We start from the raw sequence: 18704 nt of genomic DNA, 5'->3' as shown, positions 1-18704 counted from the left end.
CAGGTGTATAGATGTGAACAAATTTAATGTGAAACCAATGTCCAGTATATTAAACTAATTGTAAACAAGTTTACTGTACATGGTGTTTGGTGTGAACACGGCCTTAGTCTCAGTTGTTTCTTATCTTTACATCAAAATGATATGTATTTTTAACAAAGTTATCTAACAAATAGTCTTAATGCGTAGTTTTCTCTCTTGATATATTTTTTCTGTCTACTGTCCATCTGTTGTCATTATCGTGAAAATGCAGATTTTTGTCATATCTGGTCCAGTTCCTATCCGTAGTTTACACAAAAATGTGCAGTGGCGGCCGTTGAAAAATTTACGAAAATGAGTCCGAGAATAAACATTGTTTGACAAGAGATTGTGAATGAATAAGACGCTTTTAATGCATTATATGTATGGATTAAACATAAACTTAAGCTAATTATGATAACTTTTTAAAGAAGTATTAAACTTATTTTAGCTCTAAACCAAAATTCTCGCTCTCGTATTACCGGAAGAAAAAAAAGTATAAATTTTTGGAGAGTTGCACAAATAAACGATCTTTAAAAAAATTAAAAACATCGTTTCAATCTTTGAAATTTTGTAATACAAAACATAGATTTCGAATTGTTTTGTGATTGCATTTTTCCATGTCGAAATTGGTGATTGCAGACACGTGGTATTAATCACAAGTGTCAGCTTGGGATATTCACATCCAAACAGTTATCACCCTGATGGGCAATTAACACCTAGCTATTTAATCTCTTAATTGCCTTTAGTGTCCGACTTAAAGGGATTACAATTAAAGGTGCGTAGTTTTCTCTCTTGATATATTTTTTCTGTCTACTGTCCATCTGTTGTCATTATCTTGAAAATGCAGATTTTTGTCATATCTGGTCCAGTTCCTATCCGTAGTTTACACAAAAATGTGCAGTGGCGGCCGTTGAAAAATTTACGAAAATGAGTCCGAGAATAAACATTGTTTGACAAGAGATTGTGAATGAATAAGACGCTTTTAATGCATTATATGTATGGATTAAACATAAACTTAAGCTAATTATGATAACTTTTTAAAGAAGTATTAAACTTATTTTAGCTCTAAACCAAAATTCTCGCTCTCGTATTACCGGAAGAAAAAACCAGGTGCTCCGCAGGGCGCAGCTTTATACGACCGCAGAGGTCGAACCCTGAACAGTTGGGGCAAGTATGGACAAAACATTCAAGCGTGATACAGCTCTGAATTTGGATTGTGATCAAATTTTTGACATTACATGGTTTTTTTTTACACAAAACAAATGTCAAGATTTTACAAATCAATTAAAGATTTCTTCTTCAAACTTTTTAAATCTAAAATTAAATAGTTGATCATGACACAGCATAGGTTTCTGACACAGAACGAATGTGGTCTAATGAACTTAAAAGTTTTTTTTTGCCTTTGAGCAATTCACTATGCTGTTGAATATTAATCCTCTCAAAAAAATGTTTGAAGAAATTTTCTTTTTATTTATGAAATCTGAAATGAGAAAAATTTAACCCCCCCCCCCCCTTTTTTTTCACATCCCCGTTTCCCTTTTTCCAAAACTGATATCAATTCAAATTTCTTATGGAGTTTGCAACAATAACTACTCTTTTAAATACATCATAAAATATTAAAATGTAAAATAAAGTGCTTGTTATCACTGAATGGTAAAGATTGGTTGGTAGTAAAAGTGAATATACATTGTTTATTGTATAAAACAATAAAAAAAACTTCATCAGCAACATTTTATATTGGCAAATTACCAATGAAGTTATTTACATAAAGTTATTGGCAAATAAAAATAGGAAATGACATCATAGTCATGTCTGGCAAATGTCCAACATACATTATCTAAAAACATTTTAGATAAGATAAGGAAAAAAAGCTTCATCAGCAACATTTTATATTGGCAAATTTCCAATGAAGTCATTTACATAAAGTTATTGGCAAATAAAAATAGAAAATGACATCATAGTCATGTCTGGCAAATTTCCAACATATATTATCAACTACTATTCTATACAAAGAAAGATAACTCCAATTGAAAATTAATTGCTATTGCACAATATTGTGCAATTAGATATTTCTTGCTATTGTGCAATACTGTGCAATTGAAAATTTCTTGCTATTGCACAATATTTCATATGGAATCCTGATTTGGACCAACTTGAAAACTGGGCCCATAATCAAAAATCAAAGTACATATTTAGATAAAGCATATCAAATAAGCCCAAGAATTTAATTTTTGTTAAACTCAAACTTAGTTTAATTTTGGACCCTTTGGACCTTAATGTAGACCAATTTGAAAACTGGACCAAAAATTAAGAATCTACATACACAGTTAGATTTTGCATATCAAAGAACCCATTTATTCAATTTTTGATGAAATCAAACAAAGTTTAATTTTAGACCCCCATTTGGACCAACTTGAAAACTAGGCCAATAATTAAAAATCTAAGTACATTTTTAAATTCAGCATATCAAAGAACCCCAAGGATTCAATTTTTGTTAAAATCAAACTAAGTTTAATTTTGGACCCTTTGGACCTTAATGTAGACCAATTTGAAAACGGGACCAAAAGTTAAGAATCTACATACATAGTTAGATTCGGCATATCAAAGAACCCCAATTATTCAATTTTTGATGAAATCACACAAAGTTCAATTTTGGACCCTTTGGGCCCCTTATTCCTAAACTGTTAGGACCAAAACTCCCAAAATCAATACCAACCTTCCTTTTGTGGTCATAAACATTGTGTTTAAATTTCATTGATTTCTATTTACTTAAACTAAAGTTATTGTGCGAAAACCTAGAATAATGCTTATTTGGGCCCTTTTTTGGCCCCTAATTCCTAAACTGTTGGAACCAAAACTCCCAAAATCAATCCCAACCTTTCTTTTGTGGTCATAAACCTTGTGTCAAAATTTCATAGATTTCTATTAACTTAAACTAAAGTTATAGTGCGAAAACCAAGAAAATGCTTATTTGGGCCCTTTTTGGCCCCTAATTCCTAAAATGTTGGGACCAAAACTCCCAAAATCAATACCAACCTTCCTTTTGTGGTCATAAACCTTGTATTAAAATTTCATAGATTTCCATTCACTTTTACAAAAGTTAGAGTGCGAAAACTAAAAGTATTCGGACGCCGGACGACGACGACGACGACGACGACGCCGACGCCAATGTGATAGCAATATACGACGAAAAATTTTTCAAATTTTGCGGTCGTATAAAAAGTATAAATTTTTGGAGAGTTGCACAAATAAACGATCTTTAAAAAAATTAAAAACATCGTTTCAATCTTTGAAATTTTGTAATACAAAACATAGATTTCGAATTGTTTTGTGATTGCATTTTTCCATGTCGAAATTGGTGATTGCAGACACGTGGTATTAATCACAAGTGTCAGCTTGGGATATTCACATCCAAACAGTTATCACCCTGAGGGCAATTAACACCTAGCTATTTAATCTCTTAATTGCCTTTAGTGTCCGACTTAAAGGGATTACAATTAAAGGCGATATAATTTGAACATATATATTCACATTCTGGCTTTTTAAATGCCCATTTAATTAGGTGTGTGAATTTTTTCTTAATGAGAATGTGAGGCAATGTGGTATACAGGGTAGAAAAATCAAAACTTTGAACAGATTTAAAATCACCAATATAAGCATGCAATTTATCATGTACTTCCAACGAGTTCTTGACACTCCAAAAGTAATTAATTCCACTATTTTCGAAGGCCTTATTTGAACAATTTATTATCAGGTTTTTAATTGTACCAAGTGTGCTGGTAAGAAGAATAGACAATTTAGTAGTGGAACAATGGCTTGAAGACGAAATAAATCTATATTTGTAAGGTGTTTTGTGTAGCTTCGGAAGCCAGTACATATTTGGGACTTTCATTGTATTTGGCTCTGCTTGTAAAGCGGTAGCTAAAAGTTTATGTTTGTTACAGATGTCGTTTTCAGAAAATGGAGTCAGTTGGAATGTTGGTGAATTGGTGATTTCTTTTTTCAGAACCTCAATGTAAAATTTACGTCAAACAATAATAATATTATTAGCAGCTTTATCGGCCGAGACAAAAACAAATTTCTTGGCTAGTTCTTTTAGTTTATGTTTTTTGTCCATGGATTTATGAGTTTGAACAGCGGTATACTACTGTTGCCTTTATTTGATACGAGAAATAGGTCTTTTGTGGTTATTGTTAATAGTAAAATGTTCTTTAAAATGTTGAATACGTATATCAACTATTTTCATTACTGAATTAAAAAAAAGAGTCCAACGATATTTTGTCAGCTTTTTCCCGTTTTATCCATTTCATACAGTAAGTATGGAGTGAGTCGTGGATGATACTACGACACTCATTCCAATTAATAATTGAAGGGGGGCGATATTTAGGTCCTTTACTGAGGAATGATTTTAACTCTCGGTCTTGAACGATGTTAAGATCTCCTGTTATAACATGGGAAATGGGTCCATAAATATATTCAGAGGTACTACAATTACATTAAGTAGATGTATTTTCACTGATATTAACATCTTTACACAGTTGACTATAATTAAACACAAATTTCCGGGTAGATTTCTTGTAAATATAACAAATAAGAGGTAGCTCAGTATTGTCAAAATATCCAGGAATTTGTTCTTTAACAGAATGGTCGTTAAATATACTGGCAATATTTACAAAATCAAAACCTTTATTGACATACTTTATTTTAATAAAATGTTTTTTATGATCTTCAGGGCGATCAATTTTGGGAAATAGTTTAGAATAACAATATAATGCCATAATAATTTGAACAATTTCATACTTATAGGACTGCTATATGAAATTGTGTTGCAATCCTCCAAAATTTTATTTAACTCATTAACCGGTAATGAACAGAGTTTTGTTAACAGATAATGTCTGCCGTTGTTTTTTGAAATAGAAATTAGGTCCGAAATATTGGTATGATTAGTCCGAAATTTTCTTTGATTGCGATTTGTCCTACAACCATGAGAACGGTTTTTACGAACAGTTTTAGAAACTATATCCAAAATGTTAACGGAATCGGTTCTAGATATATTACTTTATCTCTAGTGTTTTTTCTCGTCAGGGAATGAGGAATCACTAAATATCAGTATGTCTATGGAAATTTATTTGGAAAAAATTGACGCAACTTGCCGTTACGGAAAAGGAAAAACTACAACCTATCCTTACTTAAGGATTTTTTATCTGCTACATCAATTGAGGGAGGCGTCCTTACATTGGTAGCATTTTTAACTAGCACATGTCTTGTTATATGTTTCTATATATACTTTTTTTGGTTAAAGTAAATCACAGACGACACAAAGGTGAACAACCAGACAAAATTTCTAAACAATTTTATGATACCTATCAATTAGTAATGTACATTTCATTAGGGACTATCATTTGCTTTATTTTTTTTTTTTTTTTCATTTTCCTATTACATGTATTTTCTGTTTTGTGGGTTTTTTTTCTCTCTACATTTGTACATATATATATTTCTTAGTAACTCAGTCAACCATGTTCATCAAAGTTTCATATAATTACTCGCCAAAACGTAATACTAAAAATAAATTAAGGACTGAAAGTATATATACATAATATTTATGTTATATGAATTTAAGGCGCATTTACTACATAAGTAAGCCACCTACCAAACCAATAACAACAATAACCAGCACCTACTTTTATTTGTTGTTGTTTTGCCTTCTCTACAAGAATTCAGAGTAAAGATGACATTCTGAAGTTTCTGATAAAACTCATCAAACTCAGGTCCTTTCTGGAACTGTAAAACAAATGATCTTTTTTTCCCGTGATCATTCAAATGGAACTCATGCCAAACTTTAGACTCTTTTACATTGTGTTCCAATGATTTGTCTATAATTCGATTTAGGTTTATGGTAATTGCTGGTGTCTGAAATGGAAAAAAAGAAGGTATTTTTTTATTTTTTAAAATTCATTAACCCTTAAAATGAACCTTTGTGCTACAGTTATTGTTACAGTTTATCCAAATCATCATATGCATCCAAGCATGGGTTAAAGTACACAATGTGCCAAAAATGGTCATGAAAAATTCAACATTTGGTATTAAAGGAGAGTTATATATATAGTAGGGGTGTCAACTCTGTAAAGATTTACTAATCAAGTTCCCATTGAATTTATCAAGTGGTACTTGAGTTCTCGCTACATGTAGGTAAAACATGTACAAAATGAAAACACAAAATTATACCAATTGTATGTACATGTATTGTTGGTTATTTGATAAATAAAGGGCTGCGCTTTAGCGCATGATACGCCCGTTGCTCTTTTAACTTGTCTTTTAAGCTTTAAATGAATTTATATGATCAACTAGAAATATATATACAAATCAAAAGGGATGTTACATTAATATATTCACCAAAGTTTCATAAAATCCCCCTTTTTTAAGAATAAAAATTCATTACTTTAGAAAACGTAAAATCTAAAATTTATAAAAATGGAAAGGGAGCTTATGTCAATAGATATAAACAATGTATCAAAGTTGCATAAAATTTTGTGAAAGTGTTAGTTATTGTCCCAAAATTGGAAAATACCCCCTTTTTTAAGCATAAAAATTCATAACACGGAAATGTAAAATCTGAAATTTATAAAAATTGAAAGGGAGCTTACATCAATAGATATAAACAATTCACCAAAGTTTCATGGACATTGGTGAATGCCTTTTTGAGTTATTGTCCGAAGTGTTGAAGCGTTGAAAATCCCCCTTTTTTTTTATGAATAAAGCCCCATGAATCCAAAACTTAAAATCTGAAATTTATAAAAATTGAAAGAGAGCTTACATCAATAGATATAAACAATTCACCAAAGTTTTATAGACATTGGTGAAAGCCTTTTTGAGTTATTGTCCGAAGTGTTGAAAATCCCCCTTTTTTTATGAATAAAGCCCCATAAATCCAAAACTTAAAATCTGAAATTTATAAAAATTGAAAGGGAGCTTACATCAATAGATATAAACAATTCACCAAAGTTTCATGGACATTGGTGAAAGCCTTTTTGAGTTATTGTCCGAAGTGTTGAAAATCCCCCTTTTTTTATGAATAAAGCCCCATAAATGCAAAACTTAAAATCTGAAATTTATAAAAATTGAAAGGGAGCTTACATCAATAGATATAAACAATTCAACAAAATTTCATGGACATTGGTGAAAGCCTTTTTGAGTTATTGTCCGAAGTGTTGAAAATCCCCCCTTTTTTATGAATAAAGCCCCATAAATCCAAAACTTAAAATCTGAAATTAAAAAAAAACGAAAGGGAGCTTACGTCAATAGATATAAACAATTCACTTAAGTTTCATGGAAATTGGTGAAAGCGTTTTTGAGTTATTGTCCGAAGTGTGGACGACGGACGGACGGACGGACAGACGGACGGACGGACAGACGGACAACGGTATACCATAATACGTCCCGTCTAAAAGACGACGGGCGTATAAAAACTGAAGTTAGTTGTCCAAAGCTTGTATATTTTTTAAGGAAGTAAAATACAATAATAACAATAAACATGATTTTGGTTATATGTATCGTGAATTTTGGCAATAGACATTGCCACATTCTGTATGTATGTGCCTGTCCCAAGTCCATGAAGTCTGGAGATTGTAATTCAGTGCACTTGGTTAAAAAAAAAATTCATTCATTTTTTGGTATATTAATTAGGCCATTTAATAGTTTTCTCGTTTGATTTGTTTCACATTTGTCAATTCAATCAGGGCTTTTTATAACTGACTATGCAGTATGGACTTTGCTCATTTTGAAGGCTGTATGATGACATATAGTTGTTAATTTCTGTGCCATTTGGTCTCGAGAAGAGTTGTCTCATTGGCAATTAAAATCATACCACATCTTTTTTTTTTATGACAGAACTTATACATTTATTCAAACAGATTAGATAACATTTAGCAAACTAAAGCTAGAGAACAGAAACAAAAATTTCAGCAATTTTTCTATTTGTAAAGGGGTATAACTCTAGAAAGGTTAAAGTCACAGACACCACCAAAATTCAAACTTGATCTGTGTTTTGTGGTAATTAGCATTTTATTTAAGCTTCATAACATTTGGTTTAGGCAAATAAAAGTTAGAGGAGACCAACTTTGGATGTACTGACATACAGACAGATAAGGGTAAAACTTAATGCCCTGTTCACTACTGCTGGGGCATAAAAATCTTAACTTTTTCTTCAAGTAAACTCTGAACCAGGAAAATGAGGTCAAGGACAATTGACATGTGACAGACGGAAATTTTGTAACATAAGGCAAATATATACAAAGTAAGAAGCATCCAGGTCTCCGACCTTCTAAAATATAAAGCTTTTTAGAAGTAAGCTAACCCTTCAAGCAAAAGTCACAGGCTCAATAAAAATGGGTAATTATTGCATCAACCAGATGCTCTGTATGGCGCAGCTTTATACGACCACAGAGGTCGAACCCTTAACGCTTGGGGCAAGTATGGACACAACATTCAAGCTGGATTCAGCTCTTAATTTGGATTGTGATTATAAATAGTTGACACAGCATAGGTTTCTGACACAGAATTAATGTGGTCTAATGAACTTAAAATAATTTTTTTTGCTGTTGAATATTAATCCTCTCAAAAAAAAAAATATTTGAAGAAATTTTCTTTTTATTTCTAAAATCTGAAAAATTGAACCCCCCACTATTTTTTCCCCATCTCCCCTTTTCCCTTTTTCTAAAAATGATCTCAATTCAAATTTCTAATGGAGTTTGCAACAATAACTACTCATTAAAATACATCATAAAATAATAAAATATGAAATGTCATGGTTAAAATTAATTTTAATTAATAGTACTTAACTTCTAAAAACATAAATGGTGAATGTGTCAAAAGGGACACAGATGATGCCCCCACTAGCATGTAACGTTAAAAAGGGACATAATTCAAGAACTGTAAAAGTGAAGCTACCCAAAAATTTAACTTGAACTGAGTTTAGAGGTTCTAAGAATTATATAAACATTTCATTAAATTTAGTTGAGACAAACTTAAGTTAAGAGAACAGAAACGAAAAAAATCTTCAGTTTTTCCACTTGTAAAGGGGCATAACCCTAGAGTGGTAATAAAAGTGCTTGTAATCACTGAATGGCAAAGAGTGTTTTAATTAATCAGTTGGTAGTAAAAGTGAATATTGCACTTTATATTGTGAAAACTGGGCCCCCATTATCAAAAAAATAAGTACATGTTTAGATTCAGCATATCAAAGAACCCCAAGAATTCAATTTTTGTTATAATCAAACTAAGTTTAATTTTGGACCCTTTGGACCTTAATGTAGACAAATTTGAAAAATGGGACCAAAAATTAAGAATCTACATGCACAGTTAGATTTGGCATATCAAAGAACCCCAATTATTCAATTTTTGATGAATTCAAACAAAGTTTAATTTTGGACCCTTTGGGTCCCTTATTCCCAAACTGTTGGGACCAAAACTCCCAAAATCAATCCCAACCTTCCTTTTGTGGTCATAAACCTTGTGTCAAAATTTCATAGATTTCTATTTACTTAAACTTAAGTTATAGTGCGAAAACCAAGAAAATGCTTATTTGGGCCCTTTTTGGCCCCTAATTCCCAAACTATTGGGACCAAAACTTCCAAAATCAATCCCAACCTTCCTTTAATGGTCATAAACCTTGTGTTTAAATTTCATAGATTTCTATTCACTTATACTAAAGTTATAGTGCAAAAACCCAAAGTCTTCAGACGCTGACGTGATACCAATATATGACCAAAAAATTTTCAATTTTTGCGGTCGTATAAAAAGGCAGAAATATCAATGAAAATTGATACAAAATAATAATTTTTCCGCTTCTATTCATCAGAATGTATTGATTCTTGTTTTTTTAGCGGTCTTTAGAGTATAACAAACAACTCTAAAGGTGTTTTCATATCTTTTAACAAGCTATATTCTAGATTTCGTAATTCATTAGTTGACCATTTATTGAATTTTTCAACATGTCAAATTAAAGAATCTCAAATCTAACAAAAATAATGAAGCATGTATTCTTCTTTTTGTGGTTTAAAGTTTCTTAGGACAAGTAAGATGCTGAAAAAAATATAATATATACAGATATAAACAATACCAAATTTTCACATTATTTTTTCAAAAGGGTCACAAAGCTTCAAATTTGCAATTTCTTCAATGAAAAATGCACAAAAAAAATAGAACTACCCATAACACTTCGGTTTTGTACATTTCCTGAGCAGAAGATTATATAATTTAGTCAAATACCAATTAATAACCCCATCAAAGTATCATACTTTACATAAATTTCAAGAAAATCAACCAAAAACTGACCAAAAAAGACTCATTTTTGAGGAGTTACAAATATATTTCCCCTTCAAAAAATGCTGATTTTGAGTTTTCCTCAAGTTAGATTTTATGGGACTTTTTTCTGTGTATATCAAGGGCATAATGCTATAGATTAGAACCAAAATATTTTCTGTTACAATTAGTTTGAGGTTAAATCTTAGTTTGACTGGACTTAATTGTATGTTATCAACCTGTTAAAATTCTTGGGAAAAAAAATATAAAGTTAAAATAACATACTCGCAATATTAATGTTCTAAGTCATAACAAGCAAACATTCATACCCGTAGCCAGGGGGTTCAGGGGGTTTGTCCAACCTTGAAATCAAATAAGCACTGTTAAAGTCAATGTTTTGTTCAAATTGTGACTGTTAAAGTCGAGTTCATGAGTCCAATGAACCCCCCCTTTGAAATTCCTGGCTACAGGCCTGACATTTAAATAAGCAAATATAAGCATCGTTTAAACACATATCAATATCGAGGGGGAGGACAGGGGTAAGGGAGACGGGTAGAAAGGGAGACGGGTAGAAAGGGGGTAGGAGAAAGGAGAGGAAGGCTGGGAGAAAGGAGAAAAAATAAAATATCTCTCCTTTTAAAAAATGATCTAATATTTCAAGAAAAAATATCTCAAAAGGAGATGTTTTATTCTAATGGGAGAAAGGAGAACGAGGATAGGAGAAAGGAGAAGAGGGGTGGGAGGAGGGAGAAGGGTACCCCCTGTCCTCCCCGTCAATATAGACCATAAATGTTCAACAGTACAATTTTCACATTTTCATTTTAACATTCTTGCATCTAAAATATACTGGTTATATATCTCCCCTCCTTCAGATTCTATTATTTTTATATATTTATTAATTTAAGCTACAGGTTGATTTATATACAGTAAAAATTCACAGTACTAAAATCAAAGTACTGAAGTACTGAACATTGGATGACTGCACGTTCTTGTGGATGGTCAAAAGCACATGTCCACAGAAAAAGATCACATCTCTATACCTGAAACTGAGGTTAATGTACAGATATATATTTTTTTCTGAGACAAGTTTGAGCATGGATGATGAATAAATGACAGGAAATTTAACCGCACCGTAATAACTATTATATTGTAGTGATACAAATCAGTATACCTGGGAATATTATACTAATATAATAATATTCCCATAGTATACACTGGTTTGTTGTTATATATTATATAATATAACAGTTGCATATATATATAATTTTCATCCATTTGTATATCATTCTATTCTACTATTCTAATAATAGTGCAATGCAAGTGCATGGTGGACATTTTTCTGTAAAAAAATCGATTTTTCTAAAAGATTGGATATGAGAATTAAGCCATTCATATTTTCCTGCAAAAAACAATTACAGAGTTACGGGTCCTTGCCAAGAGTGTCGTAAACCGTTCTTAAGATATTCTTCAACAAGCTTTTACACAATTTTTCTGTACGTGTGCATAGATATTATCAATGATTTTTCACTTTTATAAATATATCTAACTACAAAACATTTTCATATTATTATTTTGTGTTTTAAAGATCCAAGATATTAATTTAATTCCCCAACAACCCATACAACATGATTTTTCTTTCTATTAAACAATATGTGTACAATAGATGCTAAAAAAAGAATCTCTCATTGCAAGCAATTAAAATAAAGCTGAAAGATACATGTATGTATAAATTAGAGAGTATGATCATGTGATGATAGCTGTAAAAAATAAAAAGATAACTGAATTTGACAATTGTATGGAATGTTTTTGAAAAACTTTTATTGAATATCAGCTAATGTCTTCTTTTTTTTTGTTGCAATTAATTATGATTATTAAACTATAATCTATTTTAAAGAAAATATCATTGTCATGTTATGTACTTGATCTGTGTTGATGGTTGTTACGAAAGAAATATGTCTCGTTAATTTTTTTCAACATAAATATATGTCATATTTAAAAAATACAGATAGGGATGTAACTGGATAATACTTTTGTGTTTTGTTTTTTTGTTTTTTTGTTTTCCTTCTTTATTTATTTTTCATTATTTTTTTTTATATTTCATGTATTTTTTTATCTTTTCAATAGAAAATGTAAAATATTTCCAATTAAGATTTATTTATAAAAATGACATTGTATTTATCTTATATGTATAATATTGTATGTATGTCATGTATATGTTGTAATTGTTGGAAATAAAAAAAATAAAAGTAAAAAAAAAAAAAAGATAAGCAATGTTATTTTGCACTAGATAATGTCCCCAGATCTATAATTTTTCTAGATACGTTGAAAACCCAAAACTTATTTGCATAATGGAAATTTAGGCGATAGCAATACATGGGAATGACCTCACGTTCATCTCGATTACATATATATATATATGTCAAGTGAAATACCTTTCTAATGAGTCATAACAACAGAGTATGTAGGTATATTTTAAAAAATAAATTTTTACTAAAACTAACAACAGACTTCACAAGTGGATCTTAAAAATGCATAACTTCAAAAAAACTTCAATATCTAGACAGAGTTTTTAATTGAACCTCTGAAATTTTATTATGCGACCTTCTAGGAAACATTTAATAGAATTCTTTTAAATGATTTTGAACTTTTGAAAATTACACCTGACAATTAATCAGACAAAAGAATTAAGTTGGCTGTATGCAGATGATGCTCAATAGCTACCGTAGTAAGATACATTTGTACTACAGCTGGCATATTAGAATTGTAATGGTGATATGTAGATAAATTTATCGGTTTTCAAGAGCTAAATTACTTATTCAAAAAAAAATGCACATTGTACAATAAACTGTATGTATAACTGACATGGAAAGGTAACACCCGCCACCGAAAGCTTCATTTTTATGAAGCCCAGGTGGTCGTGAGGTCTAGCGTGCCAGTTACAGTGCAGGCGATTTGGTGTCACGATCGAAATCTCAGTTTGTGAAAGCAAATTTACAGATCTAACATTGTTGGGTTGATGTTTAGACGAGTTGTATATATATATATATATAGGTTTGAACGTAGTTTTCAATTAAGGCTTGTGTATATTTTTTTGTTTGGGCTTGTATCATATTTTCCCTCTGGTTTATATGATCCGTTCATTCTACATGTATATTGACTCTTAAAATTCAAGAGTCTATCTGAAATTGAGAGTAAATTATATGGCCTTCCAAATACCGTTTCGATCCCTAACATCATTGAACAGACATATATTGTCGAAATCTAGATCTGGTGTACAAAAAAAAACAGATGCTCCGCAGGGCGTAGCTTTATACGACCGCAGAGGTTGAACCCTGAACGGTTGGGGCAAGTATGGACACAACATTCAAGCTGGATTCAGCTCTAAATTTGGATTGTGATTAAATAGTTGACACAGCATAGGTTTCTGACACAGAATGAATGTGTTCTAATGAACTTAAAATTTTTGTTTTCTCTTAGAGCAATTCACTATGCTGTTGAATATTAATCCTCTCAAAACAAGAATGTGTCCTCAGTACACGAATGCCCCACTCGCACTATCATTTTCCATGTTCAGTGGACCGTGAAATTGGGGTAAAAACTCTAATTTGGCATTAAAATTAGAAAGATCATATCATAGGGGACATGTGTACTAAGTTTGAAGTCGATTGGACTTAAACTTCATCAAAAACTACCTTGACCAAAAACTTTAACCTGAAGCGGGACAGACGGACGGACGAACGGACGGACGAACGAACGGACAGACGGACGGACGGACGGACGCACAGACCAGAAAACATAATGCCCCTCTACTATCGTAGGTGGGGCATAAAAATGTTTGAAGAAATTTTCTTTTTTATTTATGAAATTTCAAATGAGAAAAATTGAACCCAATTTTTTTAATCACATCCCCCTTTCCCTTATTCCAAAACTAATCTCAATTAAAATTTCTAATGGAGTTTGCAACAATAACTACTCATTTAAATACATCATAAAATATTAAGATGTAAAAAAAACTGCTTATCACTGAATGTTATTTATTATAATTTATCAGTTGGTAGTAAAAAGTGAATATACATTGTATATTGTATATAACAAAGATTTAAGTTGATTCTGGACAAAGAAAGATAACTCCAATTAAAAAAAAATCTTGCTATTGCACAATATTTTGCAATTAGATATTTCTTGCTTACTATTCTGGACAAAGAAAGATAACTCTAATTAAAAAAAAATTTGCTATTTCACAATATTGTGCAATTAGATATTTCTTGCCATTGCGCAATACTGTGCAATTGAAAAGACTTGCTATTGCACAATACTTAATATAATAATTTTAGATCCTGATTTGGACCAACTTGAAAACTGGGCCCATAATAAAAAATTTAAGTACATTTTTGGATTCAGCATATCAAAGAACCCCAAGATTTCAATTTTTGTTGAAATCAGACTAAGTTTAATTTTGGACCCTTTGGACTTTAGTGTAGACCAATTTGAAAACAGGACCAAAAATGAAGAATCTACATACACAGTTAGATTTGGTATATCAAAGAACCCCATTTATTCAATTTTTGATGAAATCAAACAAAGTTTAATTTTGGACCCTGATTTGGACCAACTTAAAAACTGGGCCAATAATCAAGAATCTAAGTACATTTTTAGATTCAGCATATCAAAGAACCTAACTGATTCATTTTTTGTCAAAATCAAACTAAGTTTAATTTTGGACCCTTTGGACCTTAATGTAGACCAATTTGAAAACGGGACCAAAAGTTAAGAATCTACATACACAGTCATGACAGTTAGATTCGGCATATCAAAGAACCCCAATTATTCAATTTTGATGAAATCAAACAAAGTTTAATTTTGGACCCTTTGGGCCCCTTATTCTGTTGGGACCAAAACTCCCAAAATCAATACCAACCTTCCTTTTATGGTCATAAACCTTGTGTTTAAATTTCATAGATTTCTATTTACTTATACTAACGTTATGGTGCGAAAACCAAGAAAAATGCTTATTTGGGTCCCTTTTTGGCCCCTAATTCCTAAACTGTTGGGACCTAAACTCCCAAAATCAATACCAACCTTCCTTTTGTAGTCATTAACATTGTGTTTAAATTTCATTGATTTCTATTTACTTAAACTAAAGTTATTGTGCGAAAACCAAGAATAATGCTTATTTGGGCCCTTTTTTGGCCCCTAATTCCTAAACTGTTGAAACCTAAACTCCCAAAATCAATCCCAACCGTTCTTTTGTGGTCATAAACCTTGTGTCAAAATTTCATAGATTTCTATTAACTTAAACTAAAGTTATAGTGCGAAAACCAAGAAAATGCTTATTTGGGCCCTTTTTGGCCCCTAATTCCTAAAATGTTGGGACCAAAACTCCCAAAATCAATACCAACCTTCCTTTTGTGGTCATAAACCTTGTGTTAAAATTTCATAGATTTCCATTCACTTTTACTAAAGTTAAGAGTGCGAAAACTAAAAGTATTCGGACGCCGGACGACGACGACGACGCCGACCTGATAGCAATATACGACGAAAAAATTTTCAAATTTTGCGGTCGTATAAAAATTATAAAAAAAAAAAAAAATATTGACACCTTGTGTTTGTGGCATAACATCTTTGTTGTGGGGTTTATCGTTTTCTTTATATAAAGATCCATTTTGTTACATCTCGTGATCAATTTTATTTGGCAATCGCCAATGGCAGTAGGGTCATCAGTTGTTCGACCTGTGAGTCAAATGCGTTTTGTTTAAATATACTTTTTCACTTTTTCGGTCTTTTGGAAAATGTTGTTTGTGCTGTATTTAGACCCTTCTACAACAAAATTTGTTTTACATGCACACGTATAAAAATTGCAGTTATAATCCAACGCAATCATAGGTTGAACGTAGTTTTCAATTTAGACTTGTATATATATATATATATATATATATATATGAACAAGTCTAAATTGACAACTTTAAGATACAAATATATATGTATATGTATATACAACTCGTCTAAACATCAACCCAACAATCATGACAATAAAAGATCTGTAAATTTGCGAAATTTTCACCAATTTTTTGTTCTTCCCTCGCAAGGATTCGAACTCATGCTACTGCATTCATGAGCTATCTTGACACCAAATCGCCAGCACTGTATCCAGACCCTGGACTTCTCGTCCACCTTGGCTGCACAAAAATAAAGCTTTCGGTGGCCGGGTGTTACCTTTCCTCGGCAGTTTTAATCTAGCCTCGTAATACAGTACCTGATATATAAGGCATGAAGATGTTATTGTTACAGATAAGCTGAATTATCTGTTGTAAAGGATCCTACAAATTAATGCAAGAATATTATTTAGGGAGCTACGATTTGATTTTTATGGGGGGGCTAGGATGAAATTTGAAAAAAATAGGCAGGACAGGAGTTTTGAGTAAAAAATAAGGCAGGATGAGACACTTGCAAAAAAAAAAAGTCAGGACGACAATTTTGGTAAAAAAAAAGTCAGGATAAACTAGAAAAAAAGGCAGGACCGAACAGAGCGAAAAATAAAAAGGCAGGACAGAGATTACAGCTAAAAAAAAATGCAGGACAAAATTTTTCATCCTAGCCCCCCCCATAAAAATCAAATGGTAGCTCCCTTACAGTCACAGAAATAATTAATAAAATTGAGAATGGAAATGGGGAATTTCAGAAATAATTGCATATAGATATATCACGTATATATTTATATGACAATAGACAATATTTTATTCGCACAAACACATTTACATTAAATGGTTATGGCATACAAAATTAAGACAATAAACTGACAATAGTTAAATTGATTATAATTATATAAGTGTGACAGTGGTATTCACAGCGAAGAAGAAAAAGGCTATAAATATCAACAGTTAACACATTGTTAATGTTCATGAACAATTAAAAAAAGAACACAAACAAAAATTCGGTTGCATATTAAAAAAAAATTATACAGATGCATATTAAAAAAAGTTATACAGATGTTCTTAATAAAAGACAATCATTAATATACTTTATGGTGATTTTTATAATGACTGGTAAGTCCTATATAAAATAAAGGTTAGAAGAATGCAGATTAAGCAGATAAAGCCAATGTATTTTGCATACATATATATACCTCATTTTCACATGCTGAGAAATTAACTATGTCCTCCTGTGAGTCATATTCCAATAATAAAACAGTACAAGAACCAAAGGAATGCAATGTTTGTTCTGACTTCTTTCTCTTTAAAATACTAATTTTTGATTTCTTTTTGAAAGTTATATTTGGCATAGGAACAAGCACAACACACTCATGACATGTTGCTATCTGTGGCAATTCATAGTAAAAATACACTTGACTCGATAGAGGCCTTGAATTTTTCTCTGATATACATGTATCCGTCTCTTTGCTCATGTTGTTCTTTTTATTAATCTCACTTTCACAACAGAAGTTTTCCCCTTAGGTTTTTTTTTCACACAGGTAATATAAACCAATTTTATAGAGAAGTTCAAAAATCCAGTTTATTCTAGAAAACTAAATAACTGTTAAGAAACAGATGTTGCTTCAAAAGACCTTACAATGTAATTATAATGTTCCTGTCAAAATATTTTCTTCCTGGTTTGCAGTAAGTTAATAGGGTAAAAACACCTTTAATAATTTTTACTTCCTTCTACAATCAAACTGGTTTAGATTTAAAGAGTGACTTTTTTCTAAATATAGATTCTAACTAGATCAGGAAATTAAAGATTTAAAATCAGTACAACATGAACTAAAGATTTAAAAAAAAATATCAAAAAATAAATCTTTTTGTTTTTACCAGAAAGACTTATTCTGACATAAAGTACCTATATAGGCAGTATAACATCCTTCATGTCAGTTAAACACAAATTTAAGAACTGAATGTTTCATTTTTGGCAAAAAGTAAGCACATTTTGAATAAAACACATGAATAATACATAATTGAAATTGAATCATGGATGTCTCAGGCCCGTAGCCAGGAATTTCCAAGGGAGGGTTATTTGGACTCACAAACTCGACTTTAACAGTCACATTTCGAACAAAACGTTGACTTGAACAGTGCTTATTTATTTTCAAGGGGGGGGGATGTCGAACCCCCATGGCTATTCCTAAGGGTATGTGTCTTGCATGCTACTTACATGACTTATCATGTTTAAATTTGGTATGGTAATTAAGTCTTAAAGATCAAAGTTTTACATGATAATTAACACATAAACTTAGCAATGTCATATCATGATCCATGAAAAATAAGATGAGGTCATATAAACCCTGCTACACTAAAATGTACATCTTACAATCAATTTAAATTCCATATATATAAAAGCAGTTTAATTCTAGCATCTATAGTATCTGGGAACAGGCGCTAGTTGTGACATAGATA

General features: G+C 31.3%; 1 protein-coding gene across 2 annotated transcripts in view; it reads right to left on the bottom strand.

Moving 5' to 3' along the window:
- LOC139525462 (ranBP-type and C3HC4-type zinc finger-containing protein 1-like) overlaps positions 1-17973 on the bottom strand; it is a 219007-nt gene extending 201034 nt beyond the window's left edge. For both annotated transcript variants that reach the window (XM_071320813.1, XM_071320814.1), the window contains exons 1-2: positions 17441-17973; positions 5700-5928 (exon numbers count right to left, since the gene is read on the bottom strand). In XM_071320813.1, the coding sequence (XP_071176914.1) occupies positions 5700-5928; positions 17441-17719 (508 nt within the window). In that variant the 5' untranslated portion in view covers positions 17720-17973. The remainder of the gene's footprint in view (positions 1-5699; positions 5929-17440) is intronic.
- Between the last annotated feature and the right edge of the window lie 731 nt (positions 17974-18704).

The sequence above is a fragment of the Mytilus edulis genome, chromosome 5 (assembly GCF_963676685.1).
Source record: "Mytilus edulis chromosome 5, xbMytEdul2.2, whole genome shotgun sequence".
Lineage (NCBI taxonomy): Eukaryota > Metazoa > Mollusca > Bivalvia > Mytilida > Mytilidae > Mytilus > Mytilus edulis.
The sequence above is the reverse complement of the archived record's forward strand: the minus strand, read 5'-3'. Positions and strand labels throughout refer to the sequence as shown.